Genomic DNA, 24,613 nt, shown 5'->3' on the forward strand with positions numbered 1-24,613 from the left:
GAGTCCAATAAAAATGAATTCAGGTCTTGAGTTTCATTGGAAAGGTTAAACCAGAATTGTAATTACACTCTTATCTCAGTAGTAAGCCGGTATTGATACTTACAAACTTATAGACAGTCTTCATGGCAGGGTTAGCCTTGGTCTTTACTGTATTCAGAATGGCTCCACTTCCTTTCTATAATTATAGTAACAATAGAACAATTTTTATCAAAGCTCTTCAAAGCAAACAGCAATCTAAAATCCACCATTCTTAACTTCAAATAACAAAGCATTAACTATTCTTATTAGCAGAGCTGTGCACTAAAATGGTAAATGTAAGGAAAAAGAACACAGGGAAAAACATACCCAATGTTTCTCTGGTTTTGCAGAGGAACCCCAATTCTGTTTAACTCTGCAGTCTGCAAATGAGAGATATCAGGGGCTCCCAATGCAGAGCCCTTATCTCCCAGGAGGCCCCAAGGGCCCTGCGGCTGCTCCCTCACCCTCCAGCGCGTCCTGTACACGCACTGAAATCCCCCCGAGTTTACAACACGAGCGTCCCAGCAAACACTCAGCGTGAGGCAGAAAATTCGGTTCAGGAGAGCTCGTACACTCAATGTGAACAACATCTCCCTTTATTTTCCTTCTCACGATCCCACAATACTATCTCTTAAAAACATGCTGCCTCTTTAGAGATCTAAGTAGTTGATAAAGGGATAAATTGAGGGAAAATGAAATCTAACTCCAGTCATAAACATTAATTCGGGAAAAGCTGAACTGCACGTGGTGAACATAGCAAAAGTCATAAGACAGAATAATCTGCTCGTCTGGTCAGAGTTTTACACATCTTCACACACCACTGACTGCTGCTGTACAGCACCTTGTTTGATACATACAGGAGATGGGGAAAATCCAAGGAATAAAATCTTAGAAATCTCTTATTTCAGGGCAAAATTATATTTCCAGAGATCCCAGAATCCCAGAGTGTCAGGGGTTGAAGGGACCTGGAAAGCTCATCCAGTGCAATCCCCCCATGGAGCAGGAACACCCAGCTGAGGTTCCACAGGAAGGGGTCCAGGCGGGTTTGAATGTCTGCAGAGAAGGAGACTCCACAACCTCCCTGGGCAGCCTGGGCCAGGCTCTGCCACCCTCACCAGGAAGAAGTTTCTTCTCATATTTAAGTGGAACGTCTTGTGTTCCAGTTTGAACCCATTACCCCTTGTCCTATCACTGGTTGTCACCGAGAAGAGCCTGGCTCCATCCTCCTGACACTGCCCCTTTATATACCTGTAAACATTAATGAGTCCCCCCTCAGTCTCCTCTTCTCCAGCTCCAGAGCCCCAGCTCCCTCAGCCTTTCCTCACACGGCAGATGCTCCACTCCCTTCAGCATCTTGGTGGCTGCGCTGGACTCTCTGCAGCAGTTCCCTGTCCTTCTGGAGCTGAGGGGCCACAACTGGACACAAGATTCCAGGTGTGGTCTCCCCAGGGCAGAGCAGAGGGGCAGGAGAACCTCTCTGACCTACTGACCACCCCCTTCTAACCCACCCCAGGTACCATTGGCTTCCTGGCCACAAGGGCCCAGTGCTGGCTCATGGTTACCCTGCTGTCCCCAGGACCCTTTCCCCTACGCTGCTCTCTAATAGGTCATTCCCCAACTTATACTGTCTCTAAGACACTAAAAGCGCGATTCAAAACTAGAGAATTCCTCTGGTGACTTTTTTTAGTGTATTTTTAATTCTGCTCTTCATCTGAAGAGTGCATTAGTTTTGCCCAACCCAACCGGCCCCAGCTCCAGCCTGCGGGCAGCGTCAGTGATGCTGTGCGGACGGAGCTCACAGAGCTGCCCCACAGGCAGCAAGAATTCCAAGGGCTGCTGCGAGAAGGTTGTGTTCTTACCCTGACTGTGGAGAGCCACTGGTGGTACAGCTTGTCACTACCTGGGGAGAATCACAAAAACAAACCATCTGTAACTCTCTGCCAAATACAAAACAAACTGCAAATGTGAAGTGCAGCACTCGCTGGTTCTGGGAGCAGGGAGAGTCCAGAAACAGAACAGGACAACCATCCTTCTAATGGGAACACAACCAAAAACTGATGATCTACCATTTTTCTTTTACTTGCTAAGAGGCATTTCTATTTTATCTGGGTTGTCTTTAAGACATTTGAGAACACCAAGTGTTTTAAGACTGCTAAAAGACATTAAGGTGATCCTGGGTAAAGCCAAGGTTTTTTAGTATCCCCCATTACAAGAACTCTTTTAGTTGCACTTTAGCCAAGGGGTAAAGCTGAGGTTTTGTAAGACTGAAAAGACTTCATTCAGATTACAATACATTACTCAAAGTTATTAACAAGAGGAAAGAACAAAAATTTAAGACACTTCAAGCTACAGGGATCAATGCAGCCTCAGTTATTTAGGTGAGTAACCGCAATGACCCATTGCATCATGACAGCCCACGAACGGTAAGTCAAGAACAGTGTCTGAAATGGCTTGAAAATAGTGTATTTCTTACCTGCATATTCTCCCATATTTATCTCTTCTTCAAAAACATCACTGAAGCCCTCTCCAGAGTTCAGAAGATCCAGACGGCCATCAATGAACTACATCAGGGTTAGAAGAGCGTAAACACATCAACCATCCCATCCTTTATCGATATTTTCTTAAAGACTTTACTCTGCGTTTGCTAGAATAACCTCCCTGTTATTGGGGAGTGACTCTAAATGGAACGAAAACACAACCAAAACTCGCAAAACGTTTACCAATGCAAAAAGGTAATGCTGCTTCACTGCAAAAACAGCACGTGTGTGTCTACACATACATGTTTTCAGCTTCCCTGAAGCAGTCGTATCACGTTTAACAGTAATATGCTTTCTGTACAAAGCTTACAGGACATATATTGGCTCTAAGTATGTTCAGATCAGAACTGAGCACAGAGACCTTCAGGGGGAAAAGCCATACAGCTCTTCAACTCCGGAAAGCCTTATCACCCGCACCTGAGCCAAGTCGGCCAGCGGGAATTAAGGTGGCTGACAGATCAAGGAATATAGAAACAGCCTTCAAAAAACCCAATTGCATTGTTAAAGGATCTGATTCTACATTCAAGCAATTAAGGCAGTACCTGCTTAAAGAGCTGGAGCTGAATGGCGTTCTGGAGAAACTGCCTCATGAGAGCCGAGCGGTGGGACACGAACGCCTCCTCACAAAAAGTGATGGGCTCACCCTGCGGAGTTCAGAGCATTCAACACTGAAAAGCTTTGTCAGAATCCATTGGAATCCACTCTCCATTTTATCTACTTCCTTCCAAAATAAAGAGGTAAATAAAGTATGCCTTACACAACATAGAGTAAACTGTAGTTTATTTCCAGGTTCCAATCATGAGAAACAGGTTGGAATCTACAAACTGTGTATCGTTAAAATGAACCACATTTGCTTTACGCACATTTCGCTAATGTTGGTGAAGGAGCTTTCACCATCCAAAAAGGTAATTTTATTTAATGTCCCCAAAATCTGACACACAGTCAGCCAAATTCAGTATGTTCTGCTTATCTGCAGTTAACCTGCACAAACCAGGCAGGAATGTCTGTGCTGTTCAGAGGAACAGATTCCATAGACTGAATGAGGGAAATTTCCCTTTTTCACAACTTGTTGGCAAAAGACAGAAATTGTTTTGCAGCTCTACTTTTATCTTCTTTTAATGAGTTCTGCTCCGCTGAAGTCTGCTGCGCATCTGCCACCAGGGCACGAATTCCCTCCACACTTCAATCTACAAATACTCAGTGTAGCAAGCAGATATTTTTATTGAATTAAAAACAAGAAAGTAACAAACAATGATAAAATTATACTGATACGGAGGCTTTTTCATACTCAAAATATATTCGGACTCTTCATCTGTTGAGTGTTTAAAATCAATATTAGATAGCAAAAACCCTTAAAGCACTCCCTTTAAAAGGGTGGTATCGTTCTGAGAGCTTTTTATATTAGCAGTATCATTTATCATTGGCTGTGTAAAGTCGCAATAACAGGGCCACTAAAAGCACTGTGCTAAAAACCCCCATGGCACAGCATTGCTTCGAGCATGGCCGTTTTTCCACACCAATTTCTGAAGCCACTGTGTGGCCCAGGACCTCTAACACCCAACCCACACTAGGAGGACACTGAGTCAAACTGATGACTCTCACTTCTTAAAATCCAGTGGTATTCACCGTCTTACTGAGGTCACAACCGACTCAACTCCCTCACTGACACGTTCCCCAAGGTCTGATGGACCCCATGGTTGGTTCCGTCCCCAGACGTCACCGACCTCGCCAGCAGAACCAGACCGTGCAAACAGTTCTACAGGTTTTTAATGCCGTTTATGAGGCAAGGGAAGGAATGTTTGGCTTCAAATAATCAGGCTGCGGTAATAACATTCTTCCTGGCCCGCAGTGAATGTGACCACCAGGATCACCAAGATGATACAGCACTTAGTAAGGGAAGGTCTCAGGAGACACCAAATCCGTCTGTTGTATGGAAGCTGCAGCAACAGCCGCTTTCCCAGCAGGGCCTGGGAAACAGCACAGCAAACAACAGGGGGCAGCCTCTACTTGACCAGCAGGAAAAAGGCTTTCCCACCAAATTCAGCTACCAGAACCTAATAAAAGATGTCTGAACAATATTTGCCTCTGAGGTAGATACAATCTGAAGTGTGAAAAGAGCTGGGAGCAATATATGTAGAGAAGTGTAGATCAACTTGTGATCAGAGAAGTTGCTTACCAGAAAACACTTGAAAGGAAACGAGCAGCCCTTCCTACAAACTTCGCCAATCAAAAATTTCTCCCATGGCCAGAGAAGAGTACGAACATTGTGGGAAGAACCAGGTCCTGCCCCAGTGAACGCTCCTCTGCTGCACTGCACGTCCAGCACAGCGAGAGCAGCCGCCCTGGCCGCTGCACCATTGCCGCGAGCCCCACGCTGCGGCCGGGAGCCCGGCAGTACGATCATGTTAACACGCTTCCTTCCCAAAGTACTAATGATTGAGTTTGTTCATTGGGTTGATTAGACCTTTTGACTTCTTAAGAGACAATTCAGGCTCAACTGCTGCCAGATGATAGGAAAAACTTTAATCATCAAGGTCAAGCGTGAGCTTTTCAGCTTGGAATGCATTAGTCCCTTCCATCCTCCTGCGACCTCCGGGAGGGTGAGCAGGCTGTGGCTAACCCCCAGCCACCGCTTCATTACAAAAACACAGGATGGACAATAAGAGCATTTTCTTGCCAGATTTAGTTAACTGTAAATTATAAAGCTAATCAGCCCTGCTTTCACCGACAGGTGACATAATACATGAGGGAACATGCTAAGAACTGCAAACATTTTGTGAAACGAAGAGTCTTGCTCACATGTAAAACAATTGTAATGACTTGTCCTGGTAAACCCATCAGCTCCTAAACTTGCTGTTTCCAACAATTAGAATTTAGGCCTTGATTCGTCAGCACCTTAAATATCCACAAGCAAAGATTTCACAAAACTTGATTCTAAGGGGAAAAAAGAACCCCACAAACAAACAACAAACCAAAACCACAACCACAAACCAAAACCACAACCACAAACCAAACAAGAACAGCCCCAAACCAACCCCAAAAAAGCACCCACACAAACACGACAACAAAAACAACACACACACAAAAACCCAAAACACACACAAAAACCAACCAACAACCCAAACGGAAGACTTTGTTTAGCCAACCCTAGAAGCGATGCCATGGAAGACACATGTAACCTCTTCTGCATTACCACGGTCAGCATGTGGTGCAGGGTAGTGAATTTTGCGCTGCTGTGCCTTCAAACCATGGAGGTGCTCTTTCAAAGCCTCTCTAATAAACACACAAGCCATTAGAGCTGCTCTGTAAACCAGCCACCAAATGAAAAACTGTGGGTGGAATTTAAAGGCGCAGAGGAAGATGACAAGGTGCCAGCCCCCAGGCTGCGGCTCCAGTGTCAGCACACGGTGCGGCAAAACCCCAAACGTGCAAGAACGTCATGCAGGAGGTTCATACATCACCGGGTTATCACTGCCTAGATGGTGCAAACAACCACATCCTTTACTAAAATTGGTTACGTTGCAAATGACAAAGCCTGTAGGAATATTCTAGGAATCATCATCCTTCGGTGATCCAGAATTATAATGAAGCAAAGACAGAAGGATGATCTTCCTGATCTGGATCTATATGTCAGTGTCAGACCCAACAGCAACCAAAGGCAAGGAACTGCTCTGCAGACCCTTCAGGAATTGTGATTACGACGTCAGGGCAAGATGAGCTCATCAGAGCTGAAGAAGGATCATCAGTCAGCCAGCGGGATTCCATAAAGAAAATGTGAAATTGGTGACAGACACCTGATAGGACACAAGCTCGTTCAGTTTGCAACCGCCACGACAAATAACCTCCCCATAAGCAGTCCATATATTTAGCACAAGAAAGCTCTTTGCATCTGCCTCAGTCATAATGGAATCAAGAAAGCATAGATCAAATACTCTGCATTAAGCAAACGATACCACAGCTTTATTAGCATTTCACGATGCTTCTCAGGAACAAAGAAATCACGTGCTCAGAGATTTGACACTTCTAAAGAAAACTAAATTAATACCGTTCAAAAAGCGAGTACTGGTTCTGGTAAATTAGTATTGCTAAGTCTAATCTTGAAAAGCATTTAAAAAACACGTATTTACCAACACAGACTGTACTGTCCAAACACTGTTCCATTACCAGTCCAGTTTCAGGCTGTTTCCAGGTTCCTCTCTAGGGTATATAACCTCTGGTAGAGATACAGCAAAAGACAATATCCTTACCACTTTTTCTTTTTTTTTAAATAGATTTACAGCATCTATACTTTTTATAGTGTATACCTTTTATAAGATTTACAGTATCAGTCAAAATGGGTCATTCGTCTAATTTCGCAACCCTTGCGATTGCTGGCGAACTGGCATTTCTGACAGCTGCCATTCTTCCGCATGTGATCTGATAACTCCTGTAATAAGTTGGAATAACACCACCGAAGGAGAAATAAAAGGGAGAAAGGTGATCGCCAGTGAGTCGAAGAGACAGCAGTCGGAGTGGTTAATGACAGCAGCCCCACCGCGCAGCGCCACCCGGCCGAGCTCCGCGGGGCCAGCAGGCTGAGCAAAACAGCCCAGAGACAAAGCCCAGGCTGGGGCACAAAACCGCTTCACGTGCTTCCCCCAACTCCTAACCTGGGCACCACTAAACGGTCACTGGTTTTCCTGATTGTACTACAGAGAAGGAGAACGCAGCTTGAACTAACAAAACAGAAAAAGCTTGCAAAAAAGTAGAGTTGTTTGTGGTTGGGGGCTGTAACCCAGTTTTCTCATGTAGATATTGGAAGTTAATAAATGTCAAAATCTTACTTTGTAAGCATTCTCAAAATTCTTGCATAATTCCCTTTATAAAACCAGACACCAACTGGAGCTCTAAGCTAAAGACTGCATGAAAAATATCAACAGTCCTCAGGCACCTCTCCCGTTTCCCAAGATTTGGCAAAGACGATGGAGAGCGGTCCAGCAATGACCTCAGCCAGCTCCCTCAGCACCCGCGGGTGCATCCCCTACGCACCCATGGATTTATGGATGTCCAGATCGCCTCACTGCTCCCTAACCCAGTCCTCATCAACCCAGGCAAACTCCTCCATTGTCCTGACTGCCTCTGGGGCCTCAGCGGTACAGGATCCTCAGGACAGCCCCGTTAGTGTCTCTCTAACAGAGACGTTAGTGTAGTAGAGCGAGCCATCTCTGCCAGTGTTTGTACGGCTCGTTCAAGCCATTGCCTGCCCCGATGCCTGGATCCCCCAGCACAGCCGTGTGCTGTCCCTGAGCAATGATCCAGCCTTGCGTCTCTGCAACTCAAGCAACAAACCTGGAAGATAAAGTGCAAAGCAGCCAGCAAGAAAGTAGAAAAAAAAAAATCACCATTTCACAGATCAAGAATAGAGGCATGAAAATAATAAGTAACTTGTACACGGTCACAAAAGTCTCTGGCAGAGCCAGGGAAAAGAACCGAAATTTCTTTAATCCCTGTTCAGTACCTTAAATACGAGGCTATTCTTCCTCTTCCTACTTGATATTGTGTCAATGCATGAGTGTAGGTGTTGAAAGCCTAACAAAAGAAAAGTAATAGTATGGTATTATGAGCTGAGAAACCTAATCTTTATCAGATACAGCAAATCTCTATGATGCTGCCTGCACCAGGAACTCTCTCTTTGTCCTGAATATGCTTTAAATTACTGGTATAATGTGTACTGTATATTGTTCCACTCTTATATTTATTCCACAAAAACCCCTGTGCCCTGCATGCGATTTTATCATTAGCCGGCAAGGTAATTTCAGGGCCTGGTTCTGCAATCATTCCATGAGCAATACTCCCATTGAAGCCAGTATGTTCTGCATGCAAAGCAGCTACCAATTCAGATTCCCTATAATAAAAAGGCCTTTTTCTATTTTAACTATTGTGGAACATTAGTGGCAATACAAAAAAGCAGAAAAATTACAGTGCAGTTCTTCATGTGGGTTATTTTATACTACGACAAAATATAAAACCGTGCTTGGAAACACAATCTACACAAAGAATTTCCTATGAGATAAATGACAAGCTTTTGTTTGCATGTTTCACTTATTAAAACAATAGAATACAAAATAATTTAAAATTAAAAAAAAAAATCTCTGCAAAACCAATGAGCAATTGGCCAAGACTTGGGTAGAACTGACCAATATGTTTAGAGGTCACAAATGTTAATATTTTACTTTCTTTTGATTTCTTAGATTCATGTGAAAAGCTCAAACTTGTCCAAATCAATGAAGCTTCCAGGATTCACCCAAGTAGATGTCAGAAATACGGTTTTGTGCAAGATGCAGACGACTCCTTTGTATCATGACCCTCACGACCACACTGAATAAAACAGCTATTTTCAAGATGAAAATATTTTAATGTAATATTTAGATGCTAATAGAGATGCAGAAGGAGAATAAAGTGGTTTTGAGTTCACTAAAGCAACGTGAGAGAAGCTCTAATCATAAAAATCAACCATGAAATCCCACTCTCTCAGCCAAGCAACAAAAACCACATCTCTATAAATATAATGGATATAACAGAACTGAACTTTAAATTTTCCCTGAGTTAGAGATGTCTAGGCTCTGGCAGATACACTAATGCACAAGATATCAGACACCATGATATGCAATGCCACCTCCTCCATGTAATATCTGGCAGAATAAACGCTGTTACTGTAACAGAACTCACTGAGGTCTGATGTGTCATCATATTCTGCCACTTGATAATTTGGTGTGGAAGCCTCAACTGCTGCCATGAAAAAACACAGCTAAAAAAGAGGTGACTTTAGAGGAGGAACTGACCCTGTCCCTGAAAGCGCAATGGCTTCGGGAGACTGGAAAAGGTCTCATTCCTTTCTGTTTGACACATGCAATTGTCTCTGGGCAGACAGAAGTGAATAATCAGCAATATATGAATGCATACACACATACGTTCTTGCTATGGTTGTTTATTGTACACGTGGGATTATAAATCTGTAATCTATATCATGAAACTCTTCAAGGTGCAACATCAGCCAGGCCTGGGAAGCACTGGAAGCCGCCCCAGCAGACACCTGGCTCCGTACTGCAGATCAGAGCCCCACAAACAGCTTTGGGAAACGACTGAGACATCAAGTCCACAACCACTCCAGAGGCTTCTCCTCAGAGGTGGTGGTGGGGCAATAGTAAAGCATTTCCCTTTCAGAATAAATGAGAACTCTTCATTTTCCCCTTTACCATTTATTTATTCTTTGTTAGAAAGAGACTTTTTACCATGTGAGAAGGCAAGACAGAGAAAAAGCCACATTAGTACAATCACTAAAACTGTGCTACTTTTCTATGACTTTCAGCAGAGCTCCTTGATCACTGGCACTAAATGAAGCCCTTTCCCCCGTCTCACAGCAGGCTGAGGATCCTGCCACGTCAGAAAGTATCATTTCTTTATAAGTTAGATCTGATTTTATTTCCCCAGGCTCTCCTCCACAATATCGCACTTCTTGTAGTTTCTATTCACAGCCTTTTAAAAAAAAAAAGGGGGGGGGGAAGAAAACAGAAATCCTGCATCTGAGAGACTGAGAATGCTGTGTCCTGCAAGACGTCATCTGCCTCAGTCCCCAAGCTCCTTCCTGATATATTTATCCAGTTTGAGGATGGAAAAAAAAGCAGGTTTTTCCTTTCCCCACCTCCCCACAGGTTTTGCTTTATCCATGATGAACCAGCTGAAGGGAATTTGCTCTGCATTCCCGCGAACCTACAGCTCCCGCACGCCGAAGCCCCGCTTTGCAGCAAGTGGAATTATTTAGCGTTTGGCCGCGGCTCCTCCCAACACCCATTATATCAGCTACACATCTTTGACATGGAAACCACGCAAAATTTCTGAACTCTTTTGTGACAGGGGAAAAATGCCATCTAATTAGAGCACATGTGCAGAGCAGCATCTGGCTCAGACGCAGCAGTTTGCACAGTCCTGGAGTTGTCCTGGAGACGAGCGCACGAGCCCTCGGAGCCGCAACTCTGGGGCACGGATCCAGATGCACTCCTAACGTGTTCTGACAGAGAGCAGATGGGCAGATATTTGCCGGGCCAAAAAAGCCAGCTCTGCTCCCCTGCAGACCCACATGCCCTCAATGATCATTTCAGGCTTGTAAAGTCCTTCTCGTCCGCCCCGGAACCTCAGGCTTCCTCACCTCAGAAACAGAACTGAACCTGCCAAGATTTCAGTTGTCAGACTCCACAGCCTTCAGTCCCGTTTATGTAATAGCGACAAAGCAGCACTAACAATTGACAAAACATTATCCAAATATTCCAGGAATCACTCATATTGGTGCTTTATTTTGGCATTCAATTCACACTGCACTTGTAGAAAAACACATCAATTTCTGCGATCCACACCGTGCATTATTCCACATTGCCTGGTGAGGCCTGACGCTGTTTTAATTATTAACAAAGTAAAACAAACTTCGCTCCACATATTCAAGAGAGTTGCTAATAATGATGTCTATTATGCTGACCTCACATCTCTGAGACCTTATTTTCAGTTTCTTAGTATTCTTTCACCTACATGAATACGTGTTTTCCGTTTCAAGTTCCTTTTTACCACTTCAGTTCAAATTAGATACCTGACTAAAATGCACCCACCTCACTACCTGGCGAGAAGAGCCCTACCGCTCCACGCAGGCACTGTGACACACCTTGAAGGAGGCACACGGTCTTCTATTTGTTTTCAAAGATGCATTTATTTCGAGGGAAAAAAATATGTATCTCCTTGTCTCAAACTCCCTCAGACAGAGGCACAACCTGGGGCTGCAGCTGCTGCAGACCCTGAGCAAGCTCCAGCCCAGCTTTTCTCTGTGATTGCCTCACCTGTGGCAACGAGGGGTGAAAGGCACTGAAGGGGCACAGAAAGCACAGAAAGCATTCGCCACCTGCCCGGCCGTCCTCGGGAGGACGACGTTTTTCGGGTGCCGTGCGTTGTGTGGGGATGGAGTGTCCGGGATGGCAGGAATGTCCACAGCAGGCACTGCTCCTGGAGATGCAGGAAAGCCGGCTGCTGTGGAGAACATCGCGAAGCAACCAATAAAGCATCTGCACTGAGAAATGAGCATTTTGAACTTCGCCTGTTAAAACCACCATGAGCACTGATCTGCGCTGCCTTGGAGCTGATTTGATAAATCTGTGCACGCACCTGCTGTGCATGGGTGTAACTGCTTGGACCCAAATGCAGATGCAAAAATGTCACATGGCTGTTTCAGCATTAAAACAAAAACCAATAAACCAAACACGACGTTCTCAAATTTCAAGAAATTTAAACACTAGAATCTAGTAGATGTTCAGCAATAATTGCTATAGTTAAGAATCACACCAGAACACTTCATTAGCTCTGTAATTGGCTGCTACATTGATTACTACATGCATACTTTTCCATATTTTAATTCTAGCAGTACAAAATTACATTGCTCCAAATGCAGAAGTTGCTCATTTAAAGAATGAAACTTGCCTAACAGTGTTCTTAGTTCTAGTAATGTGGTATTTGACATACAATAATGATTTTAACTCATTTTTCAGGATTACACAAAACACTCGGAACTTTTAAAACCACTTTGTCATGTCCACCCCACCCACCCCAACACACCCACAACATTTTCAAGTGTTTAGATTTATACCCTCTACAAATACTTAAAAAACACCCTAAACAAACAACCCTCCTAAGGTGCTAAAGAGTTAATACTTTGAACTGTGGTCACTGGAAACAAGCACCATTTCAGCGAAGTAATACTGCTGTCAGAGACAAAAGGCTTTGCAGGTGTGGGCAATAATTAAAGGTTTCAGCACATCTACCTGGGCGAAGTATTTTTGCCTCCTATTCCAAGGAGGAAGCCCTCTCTGTGGAGAGCAGAAGAGCTCATTAATGAGGCTAATTAGGTGTAAAGGGGGTAGAGTCTGGCATCAGCTGCAGCTTATAGTAGCTCATCATTAAGCTCTGTAATCTCTACCCCAGAACAGCAGATGATCGTGTTCCTAGGTGACTGGTGTTGCTAAGAACATTTCCAGCACCTGAGTACCTGACCAAATACTTTTTGGTGAGGCTAAAAATTCCCTTAACCCTCCACATGCCACACAGTGCAGTCAACATCGCTTCCCTCATCAGTCTTCTGGTAATGGACACCCAAAGAGGTCTGACCCTGACATGAGGTCTATCATGCGATTTATTTCAGAATTAAAAAATAAATCAATGCCATCAACAGTGTATGGCAAGGAAGGCCAGTAAGTAATGGTGGTGAAGCAATATGAAGAAGAACACAGATACGAGCAACAATGCTTGAAAAAGAGTGATCATACACACCTCCTCAAGCTGTGTGAGTTCTCCTTGTAATTTCTTTGCATTAAATAGTGAGGATAGTTACAATGCCACAGGGATGAAGGCCTTGTTAATAAATATGTAAAATAAGGATTTCATTGTACTCATCTAATTTGAAATGAGAAAAAGGCCATAATTGTCATGGAGAGAGAACACACGAAAGAAAAGCCCAGTCTGGAAGTTGTTTTGTAAAATGAATTGCAAGGATGGGAAACTGCTCCAGCACCTCAAGGTGAATTTCTGAGTTAGTTATCGGGCACAAGAGACCCTTTCTGGGCAACCTGCTACGGTACTTCCCCCGCCTCCAATTGAAGCAGCAGATTCGAAGCAAACATTTTTACACTCAATTCAAATTCAACAAGAAATAGAATATTTTTCTACTGCAATTATTTTCCTGACTGATCGTAGATCCTTGGAGTAGATCCCTGAATTACTTGTGAATGAACACCAAAGCAAAATCTCTTCAGCACTTCAGAGGTGACTCTTGAGTTCAGTGTCCCAAGGTTGGTGTGCAGAGACGAGACCGCCCAGGAGTGATTCCAGGATCTGGCACCATCTCTGCGTTGTTTAAACGCTCCTGACAAGTGCTCCATTGTTTCTCAGCCATGTACACACTTCATTTCAGTAATTAGCTGTCAGAGCGGGCCCAACAGCAACTTAGTATTGTCTGCTCAAATCATATTAATGAAATGCAATCCACTCAAATGTCCGGAACGCGTATCTGTAATTGCGTTAAACAGAGAGGCTGGGGACATGAGCAACTTCAGCTTCTGAACAGGGCATTATGATCAAGCACGTTAGTCCTTTATCTCTCAGGGATCTGACAACCAATTAATATTACAGGGCTTCCTATACAGTAATAAGGACTGATGATCCAACATTGTTTTAATTTTTTGTTTTACGCATAAAAAGTGACTTTTCAGACTCTGGGATATCAAAGTAAAAGCTGCGTGTAACATTTGTGACTACAACATCCTTAAAGAACTGCAGGTTGGAGTATTGAAAAGGAGATTTTGCATTTGAAGATTCAGCATCTGTATGTTGAAGTCTAAATGTAGAATACTCGGTGTATACACGACACAGAGCATAAGTAAAATCACGTAAAACTCAAGATCCTTATCAAATATATCTATCGGGTTTTAAGACTTCTTCTATGACTATTGGAACCCAAGTTCCCAAAGAATAAAACGCACTTCTGGTTGGAAGCGGATCCTTGTCAGGCAGGTCACGATCCCATTTCCTCCACTGTCTCCATCTGCCATCTCCTCCTGCTCTCCATCACCAAAGGCTTTTCCAAAGACCAGAATTTGGACAAGATGAAAACCAAGAAAAACACATAAGGGAAATACCCCGTGGGTATAAGTCTTTGGAAAACTTTCATGTCAGTTATGACTGCAAAGTTCCTATTAAAACTTAATTAAAATTGAGCACAATGAGCTGTGACAAGATAATGGATGGGAAATGTAGCTTTAGGGCAGAGTGGGGATATCTAGAACTCTGGCTAGATGTGATGCTTTATTTTTGGTTGTGTTGGCAAGCATTCTTGAGATTTCTGAAACACATCTTAATTATAATGATCTACAGAAATTCACAGAAGAGAAAAGAACAGCACTGCACTTCAGTTATCTCCAGATCTGTAACATATGCCAAACAAACAAGAGATTTTTAGGACTCCAGTACCATCTAGTCCTTAGTTTCATTCACATATCAAAACCCACTTTTTTCCAACTAAAAAGCCCATGGAAGTCCCTTCCAAAGCAATAAGTATTTTGTGACTTATGTGAAAACAATTAATTTATTCCCTCAGAGAAGCAGAAATTCGCTGCATATCGTTTACCTCCACAGCTGAAGGTAACAACCAAACCCGGTGTCACACACACCTGGAACACAAGTGGTCAAAAGCCTTGGGAATGACTTGGGTTTAGGGAAATCAGCTTATCAGAGGCAGCTGCTTTGCTCACCCCGGAAACTCATTTTCAGAGAGCTGGAATGCAATTTACTCAACACGTAAAGGAGAACACTGGATGCAGTGACATTTGGAAGAGGACACATACTCCAAACATTAGCTTAAAATCCCCAAATGAGGGGATGCAACATATGGATGTTTTTAAAACTTTGCTCAAGATGTCCTCCCTATTAATTGGAAAGCCACTGCTCCAAACCAGTGTCTATTTATCATTTCATATATACGTTTGGGGAAAATATTTATGTACCTGTTACAACTGAAAATTTCTTACCTTAAGCGTGAACTTTAAGCACGAACGGCCATTTAACATGTTTTACATTTTAGGTTAGAAACTCAGGTGACAGCGTTCCCATTCTTCAACTGCCCTCAAGCGTGATGTAGAAAATGTTCTTTTATGTAAAACTAAAGCATCTTTAGATAAAACTATTCTTTATTTTTCATATGTTCTTAGTGAAGAATGATGAACTTCGCCCATGCAAGACGCTCCTGAAGGAAGGCGAGCTAATCACGTCCGCAGTCCTTACAGATTGCTTCGTTTTCAACATTAATCCTCTCAAAGAAATATGTTCTAGAAATACGGATTTTAACTACTGCTCGGAGAGCTTTGCCAAAGATAATTCTTGGAGACATCTTTCTTGTCATGAACAGCAGGAGTAAGCAAGGTACAGGTACCAGCGACAGCTTCTCCAGTGCAAACCAAAGCACCCGCGCCTCCACAGCACTTGTGGAGCCTGCTCTGGGTCACTGAGCTACACCTAAAGCCAAACAGGGTGCTCGGAGAGCGTCGCGTCAATCACAAGTTTTACATGTTTAGAATCAGCAACATAAATGTGTGTATATACAAACCAGGCAGACAGTTACTCATAGGAGATCTGCTAGAAAATTTCTCATTGCATAAAGCACAAAACTAAATACTGCATCAGAAGTTACTCAAAAGAGAGCTCCGCTTGGACACAGAAGTAACCTTTAAGGAGTTAAAACGTCCTCAACTACAAGTCAAGTTGAAACTTATTTAATTAGGTTCTGTATTTGAAAAAATGAAATAAATTCTTTCATTAACTAAACCAAACTCCCTTAAAGGCAACAATATGTTCCCTCTCTGTCAGGACAGAGCGCAATGAAATCTTTATTTTAATTGGGGTTAGCTAAGGGGCCATTTGGCTTCAGATGCTTTGTTTATCAGCCCTAAGCTTTACAGCTTAGCCGGTACTTGAAATATTTTATTACAGAATGATTTCATTAAAAAAAAAAACCACGCGCAACCCCCCTCATCCCCCCCCCGCCTTTCCAAACAGTTTTATAGAGAGAGAATTTTAAATGTGCGTTTTGAAAAGTGGATGCCCCACTCAAAGGTGTCTCAAAAGAACCCCCCAATTTCCTTGTGCATCATTGTGATCCAGGCCTCCTTTAAAAACGCCCTGTGGGACGGTTTCTGTACGTGCCCTTCCCTACGCAACCGGGAACACGCGGCTGCAGACAAAGGTCTCTGGGTGGCGAGGGCTGCGGGAGCCCCGCACTCAGCGCACACTCAACGCGCACTCACTGCACACTCAGCGCACACTCACCCCGCACTCACCCCGCACTCACCGCACACTCACCCCGCACTCACCCTGCACTCACTGCACACTCACCGTGCACTCACTGCACGCTCACCCCGCACTCACCCGGTTTCACAGCTCCTCACAACCACGCTCCCTTGGCTGGGGCAGCGTTTCCGAACCTCCCCGCCGGGTGCACGTCCAGCCTGGAACCAACTGCAGGAACTGCAGGTGCTGCAGGAACGAGGGAGACTCCGCAATGCGTGAGAACTCGGAGACCAACTTTTTGTAAGAACAAAAATCACCCTGTGTACAAAAGTCGGTCGAGGGCACAGCTCACTTCCCATTCTTTTCCAAACAGTAATACAGTTACTGAAATATTACAGAAACACAGGTGTCATAGGAATGGACAGTGAACAAGAAACTACAAAAACCAGTCTCAGTTCACTCCAAACTGCAGCTAAAATTCATGAAATTACCCAGAATAATCAAGCTTCGGCTTATTCCTTTTTAAACCTCCAAGCTTTAGGAGTGTTCCTAAAATAAAACCAAAACCAACCAGAAAACACAGCTCCAAACCTGACTTCCACAAACGAAATACAGTATTATGCTATTTCAATATTCTTTTCTCCTGTGGTATCACTAAATCCGACGTGTCAAAGGACGCGTCTCCTCTGTGCTGTTCCCTTGTGAGAGCCATAACCAAATGAGCTGCTTCTGCAACTTCTCAGCAGGCATTTTGATTTGAGAGTAATCACAGCTTTCTCTACAATCTTTATAAAATTTATGTCCTGATCATCTAACAAATAAGTAAAAGACTTAAATTGACATCAGTATGTATACTTTTCTCTAACAATGCAAACTAATTGTACATCTCTAAGCAAGAAAAATGTTTATGAAAAAAAAAAATCGAGTGAATGTACCAACTATTGAGTTCAAAGCAAAGGCACCACATGTGTCTAAATAAATATCAAGGAAGTGTCAGAGGTAAATGAGGAGAGACCAGGTGAAGTGTGTGTGATGTGTTAATTGTATTCAAAAAAATAATAGAGCAAGACAGAAACGCTGAACTTCCAATTATCATAATGGTATCTAGCGCACAACACATTTTCAAACTTGAAAGAGACATTTGAAACCATCGGAATTCTGAGCAGAACACCTCCAGCTGTGTGCTGCAGGAACCGCACACGCTGTACACGCCGTTTATTTCAATAGCAAGTAAAGTTACGACTTACAGAACACGTATTTCGGTCACAATAGAATCTCTGTCACTGCCAAAAGCTGCTACTCGCTGAATGAAAGGAACAGAAAACAATGAATTAAATTAGCAAAAGATAAGAAAAGACGGAGTCTTTCCATTTGATGTTTTACTAGACTGAAGTAGCGTGTTTTAAAGAGCCCTCTGCAGAGTTTGTATTTTTGTGCCCCCCAAACAGAAGAAAGAAGAAAAAGGTGGTCGCCAGTGCTAAGTTACGTTTCTGTTTATATGGTATTTTGGTCACAACCCAGAATTTCTTTCACTAATGCTCTGCCCGCACCAAACGCAACACATTTGTGAAGAAAGTTGCTCAGCTCTCTGCTGAGATGCAAAAGCCAAAGCAGAAAAGGGGTTCAGTCCCTTCCACATCTTCCCTTCCCAGAAGCCTTAAGCACGGGGTGGGACGCCAGGAGCCCTGCCCGGAGCCACCAGGAGCCCTGCCCGGAGCCACCAGCACCGTGGGGTGTGTTCAGCCCCGGCGCAGCATCGGGATTTCTCCCTGTGATCCCAAAGAACAGGACAACTGGGAAAGGCAGCAGGTCTGGAACACGCCGAGCTGGCGGTTCCGTCACGCACACAAACGCCTCGCACCGTCTTTAAGCCTGTAGCGTTTCCAGCTTTCATTCTATGAGCTCTATCACCTATCCATGCAAATCATTGCAAACAACTTTGATTTATTGCCTTTCACTTTACTCTTTTTGTACTGTAAGGGTACAAATTGTATGCTCCAATTCATACACAATCTAGAATGTGCACGGTGGAAAAACAGAGTGGCTTGATTTATGAAGCTCTATTGGTTTGTTCCTGATTAAATATTCTAATTTTTATCATTAATTCATAAGTGTGTCTGCTACTGGATTCTACTGTAGCAATCCAAATACCAAAATCTCTTCTACCGTCTCTTTTCAGGGGAAGCTGAGCTCCTGTTCAATCGCAGAGCTGCTCACTCTAGTGAGAAGGCAGAGCGCGCTCGTTCGCTGCCTGGCCGGTCTGCTGGGCTGGGTTCCTGTGCTTTGGTTTGTGCTCTGGGGGTCGTTTGGTTGGGTTTTTTTCCTTCTCTCTCCCTCTTTTTTTTTTTTGTGGCGGGTGTGTTGTTCTGGTTTTTTTCCCTAATACTGAATGCAACTTATTCACAGCTCATTTAAAAACCACACAGTCACTGAGTGCCTCACACAGAAGCTGAATTCATCGGTCATGTTATTTTACGCTTGCTGTTTGTTCACTTGCTTCATTGTTCTACTCTAAGTCCCCTGCGCTTTATTAGCTCAGGAAATATCTTCAACTTCTCCTGCATGGCGGCATTTGCACACTGCTTCATTGCTTGCTGAGGCTGTGCACTCTCAATTAGAAGTAAAGTATCAGAAGAAAACACAATAAAAACACAGGCAAAAGCCAGCCTAAAACGCACAAACAACGGCTTGAAACAAATTGAGGAGAAACAAACACAAGTCTATAAAATAGCACAAAACACAGAGAATCAGGTGTGAAAGGCAGAGACAAATAATTCATCGGCTGAATGTACAAGTCCTTCCACAATAAAGCTGAAGTACCACGGAGCTGCTCTGCACCGTACAACCTTCCCTGGGCACAGCGGCTTTGGAGCAAAGCTGCTTTAACTTGTGCAGCCACAGCCAGTGACCCTGTGCAGTCTGAGGGCTGAACACGGAACTTCTGCGGAGCCTGCGAAGTTATTGACACGATGGAACACGAGATGCTTCTCCTCCGCTGGCTCGCGGGTTCCAGCCAACTACGACACCACAAAAACTTGAATGTCAGCACGGAGCAGGTAAATGCCAACAATCTCAGAGCAGCCCTGTGAACATCAGCACTCCAAAAACCACGTTCAAAGGAACGTCACGTTTCTGGTGTTATTGCTGCCCTACAAGGGACAGAGCACTCGGGCCCTGCTCTGGGCAACATTTCTAGGCTGAAGTCCAAACCATTCCCGTGCTGGTTTGTCTTTGCCTTTGGCGGGGAGGCGTGTTTGCTTGGTCGGTTTGGTTCTGTTGTTGTTCTTGTAAGTTCTTTACTTTTCCACATGATGGACAGGACAGTTTGCATCCTCTACAGGAGCAATGCCATATTCGGCAGGGGGTCACGCTGATTTTCTCAGATATTAATGCTTCCTACCTTTCTTTCAGCATCTTAGTTTCCTGCCCCTAGCGCGGCGTGCAGAATTGCACACCACACTATCTTACAAGTGTGGAAATTACAAACCAATTCTGTTTACTACATAACAGACTGCTATAAGAGATTAAAGAGAATGTCTTTTCAGTTTCATTAACATATGCATATCTCAACAGACTTCGATGTAGAGTATTAAATGCATTTTGAAGAACAGTAAATGCTTGTTAGAAAACCAGCCATTTTTAAGTTTTCAAATGGCAAAAGCAAAAGCTGAAATTTGTCTGTAGCAACTGAAATGCTCAGAGACAAAACAACACCAGGACTGAAAGGAAAACAAAGACCGCACAGAAAACAACCAACCAACACCGCCTTTCCCCAGCAGATCTGGCGCAGTCGGTGTCGCCGCATCCCGGGCGCTGCGTCTGCCAGAGCCCTTGCCGTAAATGGTGGAACAGAACAACAGTTACAGGCAGTTCTTAAGAGGGATTGTCAAAAACTATTCAAATACCACACAGCGCAGAATCTTCATACTAGGGGAAAAAAAAACCTTAAGTTCCAGTTCCAGAACATACAGAAAGTCAATTTATCTCCACTTTTATCATACAGACATCAGGTTTGACACGCTGTCAATGTCACTGTCATTGGCTACTCTCACCTGTTAGTAAAGTCATGGAGATGAGATTCAGAAATGCATTTAGGCACTACTACACTGGCCATACAGGATATATTTGAGAGTTAACAGCAAATGAACAGGAAAACAGTAAAGATGGGTGGGGAAAAAATGTCTATTAATTATACACCAGCCCTAACTTGAAATGCAGCACAACAAAACTGCAGGTAAAGAAAGTGCTTGATTTTATGCGCTTCTACTCACTGCTTCGCCTACAGCTTGGGTTTTTACTGCATGTAACATTAGTGATCTTCCTTCTTCATTTTTACTACATATGGACAACCACTCCTAAAACCCTGACCTATCAAGACAAGTCTGGTGAAAGGGAAGGATCCACTCTGCTTTAAAATATACACGCGGGGGCAAAAAAAAAGCTCCGCAAAAGATGGCTGAGTAGGGGAAGGAACAGGATCGTGGCAATTACTGGGACTTGGAACCAACTATTTACTCTTCCACTGAATAACTTAAAAAAATAACTCACCATGGCAACAATCATTCTTCATAGCAGATAAAGCACTGAATGCTACAAAGCCTTTTCAAAATGAATTATGCACCAGTATGTAACGTGCACTTTTTTATGTTACTGCACACACATTCCAACAAAAATTCCTTTTGGATTCAACTGGCATTTGCTTTTTCACTCTGCACCACGCATCATCTACTTTTCTGACTTCTGTCCCACTTGGATCTTACAGACCTGAAACTGCTAAAGGAATGTACAGTGTTAGTCTGGGCAAGATCTTCAGAGAGCTGGGGAGCAGCCCGTGTTCCCTGGTGCTCAGTGCGGGTCAGGTCGGCCGTGTCCCCATGGGGCGAGGGCAGCACAGCAGTGACACCGGTGTCCCCGGGAGGGGAGGACACAGCAGCACAGCGGTGACACCGGTGTCCCCAGGAGGGGAGGACACAGCAGCACAGCAGTGACACCGGTGTCCCCAGGAGGGGAGGACACAGCAGCACAGCAGTGACACCGGTGTCCCCAGGAGGGGAGGACACAGCAGCACAGCGGTGACACCGGTGTCCCCAGGAGGGGAGGACACAGCAGCACAGTGGTGACACCGGTGTCCCCAGGAGGGGAGGACACAGCAGCACAGCGGTGACACCGGTGTCCCCAGGAGGGGAGGACACAGCAGCACAGCAGTGACACCGGTGTCCCCAGGAGGGGAGGACACAGCAGCACAGCAGTGACACCGGTGTCCCCAGGAGGGGAGGACACAGCAGCACAGCGGTGACACCGGTGTCCCCAGGAGGGGAGGACAGCAGCACAGCCACGGCTGCAGCACCAATAGGGAACAGAGGATAAAACGATTCTCTAGAAAAGTCTTCACGCTCCTGGACGAAGGCGGGACAGCTTTTCACTTTTATCAAGAAAAAGTTGAAATACAATAAAGGAGATACTTTTTTAATTACACACTTCCTGTGAAAGCAATGTCCCACACTTCCCCCAGACAAGACCTAGACAGGTTCATTCTAGTGGGAAACATCACAGCCCAGAACACTATTTTCAAGGCACCTGCAAACAGCCGAAGTTACTGGCCACGTCTTTCCAGGGCTGAAGGCAAATTTCTTATTTAAAAATTCCTTCAGAAAAGTATTAGTCAGTAACAAGATGCTAAAAATAACGTCATACTTTTCCGTATTTTGTTTTCATTTTGACACTGATTTCAAGAGCGAGTAAAACCCTGCGGCCGCTGCTTTCGGGCAGGCAGCACGGCCAGGCTGCTCCGCCAGCTCACCCGCGCCCCGGCGCTACACCAGGCTTGGTGCTTAACAAAGATGGTCTGTGAAAGGAACGGTTAAGTGTTGTCGGTCACCACTGGGTGTCAGCAGAAGAAAGCGCACGGCCAGCGCCCGGGAAGCACAAAACCCGGGTCTCATTCCCCGCACAGTTACCAAAACACACACAGCTACTAAGTACTACGAACACCTTTACACACACACAGTAATTACTCAGTTCTTTCTGTTGAAGATGACCTCCTTCTGTGAATTAACTATTTAGAAGATGATAAAAACGTTCCCTCTGTAAATGGGAAAAAAATCAGGAATTTAGAAAAAGGCGATGGAAACAAAATGCTCACATTGGTGTCACTGTTAGTAATTTCGGTAATATTCATAGATGACAATCTGCCTCAATACAGCCAAGTAAACGCATTGCTTCTCATGTGTCTTCTGTACTTACTCACAGCAGAGGTTTGTGGGGCTGTATGGACACCACACGTGCCAGAAATGCTTCCCTACTTAAATTCCAGCCTAACACAACTACAGAAAACACACACGCACAGCAGGACACAGAGCTGAATCAGTTATTTTCTTACATAAATCTTACGATTGCACTTGCAGGCTGTATTATCTGGATATGTTACTTACTATGTTACTTACTATGCTCAAGTATAATGTGAATTTAAAGTCTGCTTTGTGACACATTCTGGACTACACAAGATAATGAAAAATACCTTCACACCACTTATGCCAAAAAGTCAATTCATATCAGATGAGATGGTCTATGAAATTAAATTGTCTTATGAGACAAAAACTACGAAAAGCAGGAGAACTGCTGCTTCTTTGAATTTATTTCCCAATTATCAATAATTTCAAATGAACAGTCAGATTTCTGGAGTTATGGGACATCAAATGCTAATAACCACATCATGTTTGGTATTGCTTATGCCCAATATTTATAACAACATGTGAGGGTAATAAGAGAAAAAAAACCCCACAACGATAAGCAAGCCAAACAATCTATTCTAACTCCTCAGGTTAACTGTCTCTTGGAGCTGCACTTTCGAGGGGTGTGCCATTGTCACTTGATTTCAAATGTTCGTCTTTAACCATCTGGTATTTTGAAGGCTGGATGTATTTCCAGAGAACCAATTTAAGTGTTGATTTTTTCTCCATAAACCCCGTAACCAGTTAATCTCACACACACATCCCGCCGAGCAGACACGGATATTCCCAGAGTTGCCTGGCAACTCCTGGGAGGAGCATCACGGAACGAGGAAACCCGTGCGGATGGAGGGAAGTCAGCGTCTCCCTGACATGGAAGGAAGGCGTCCAGCCACCCGCCTCGCTGCCTCCAGTTCTCTTATCTATGTGGACAACATTTTGAATACCCCCCATTATTTCACCTCAGATACCTCAAAAGCCCAGATGCTTCACTAGAAGCAATAAAACCCAAGATAAACTACAGAAAAATCCTTCCCCCACTCAGATGGCACTTAATTGTTGCTAGAGATCAGCTCTGAACCAGGAGCAAGACATCGAATTTCCCTAACAGAGCATTTACCATCAATAGTTACAACTCCAGACATTCTTCCTATTTAGATAAATGCACAATTTCTTTACTCATTGTATCATGTTCTTAAATTCCATGTTCACGTAAATTTGCGAGTGTCATAGTTAAGCATACATTGTGTAAAAAGCCATATATGTTCTACCACCTTCAAAAACAGTAAAATGAATACCCCGGTTATGCAGCGACAGGAAACAGTCAACCCTGTACTACCCTCCCGTGATCATTAACTTCTACTTTTTTATCATATTGTAACTGCAACACTCACACCTTGCCAGCAGAAGTTTTCCTCCTGGGTGACTGATCATGCTTGTTGCACCCCTCTCTCTTTTGGAGACCGAACACTGTTTTCAGTGCCAGTCAGCCAAAGAGCCACAACGCTGACCTTAGTCAAAGCAGGTTATACTACACTTGGAATTCTCGTTAGCTTTGTTCCCACCACAGCTGTAGATTTACATCTTATGCCTACTCATTTCCTACTTACGGGTTCAATTTTCAGGGCGTTTCTGTAGCTCCCAAAGAAAGATGCTTGTGCTTTTAGAAACGCTCTTGCAACACCATCTCCAGTGGTTGTAGAGACTTTCTTCAATCTGTTCTTCAGTGCAGAAACCTGAAATCACACAACAGGTCTCACAACCAACGCTGAACACACTGAGGCACAGCTAAATGAAAGATGCTCCCACCACAGCCGCAGTTATCACTAAAAGTCACCTTGGGAATGTAAAGCTGAATTTTTTAGATCGAAAAGCATTACTTTTCAAGCTGCTTTGCTTCTCTGACATGTTTGGATTCTATTCAGAAACCAACAGGAAAAGAAAAGCTTCATTTCAGCCTTCCCTCCTAGTCCAAACCCACCA

General features: G+C 43.9%; 1 protein-coding gene across 10 annotated transcripts in view; it reads right to left on the reverse strand.

The window, feature by feature from the left end:
- Window positions 1–24,613, reverse strand: part of DENND1A (DENN domain containing 1A) — a 139,023-nt gene that overhangs the window by 28,144 nt on the left and 86,266 nt on the right. For 9 of the 10 annotated variants that reach the window (XM_065853561.2, XM_065853558.2, XM_065853560.2 and 6 more), the window contains exons 13-17: window positions 24,241–24,366; window positions 3,098–3,199; window positions 2,492–2,579; window positions 1,878–1,918; window positions 104–175 (exon numbers count right to left, since the gene is read on the reverse strand). In XM_065853561.2, coding sequence (XP_065709633.2) covers window positions 104–175; window positions 1,878–1,918; window positions 2,492–2,579; window positions 3,098–3,199; window positions 24,241–24,366 — 429 coding nt within the window. The remainder of the gene's footprint in view (window positions 1–103; window positions 176–1,877; window positions 1,919–2,491; window positions 2,580–3,097; window positions 3,200–24,240; window positions 24,367–24,613) is intronic. The other variant, XM_071817390.1, reaches the window with a different exon arrangement.

Source organism: Patagioenas fasciata, chromosome 20, assembly GCF_037038585.1.
Source record: "Patagioenas fasciata isolate bPatFas1 chromosome 20, bPatFas1.hap1, whole genome shotgun sequence".
Lineage (NCBI taxonomy): Eukaryota > Metazoa > Chordata > Aves > Columbiformes > Columbidae > Patagioenas > Patagioenas fasciata.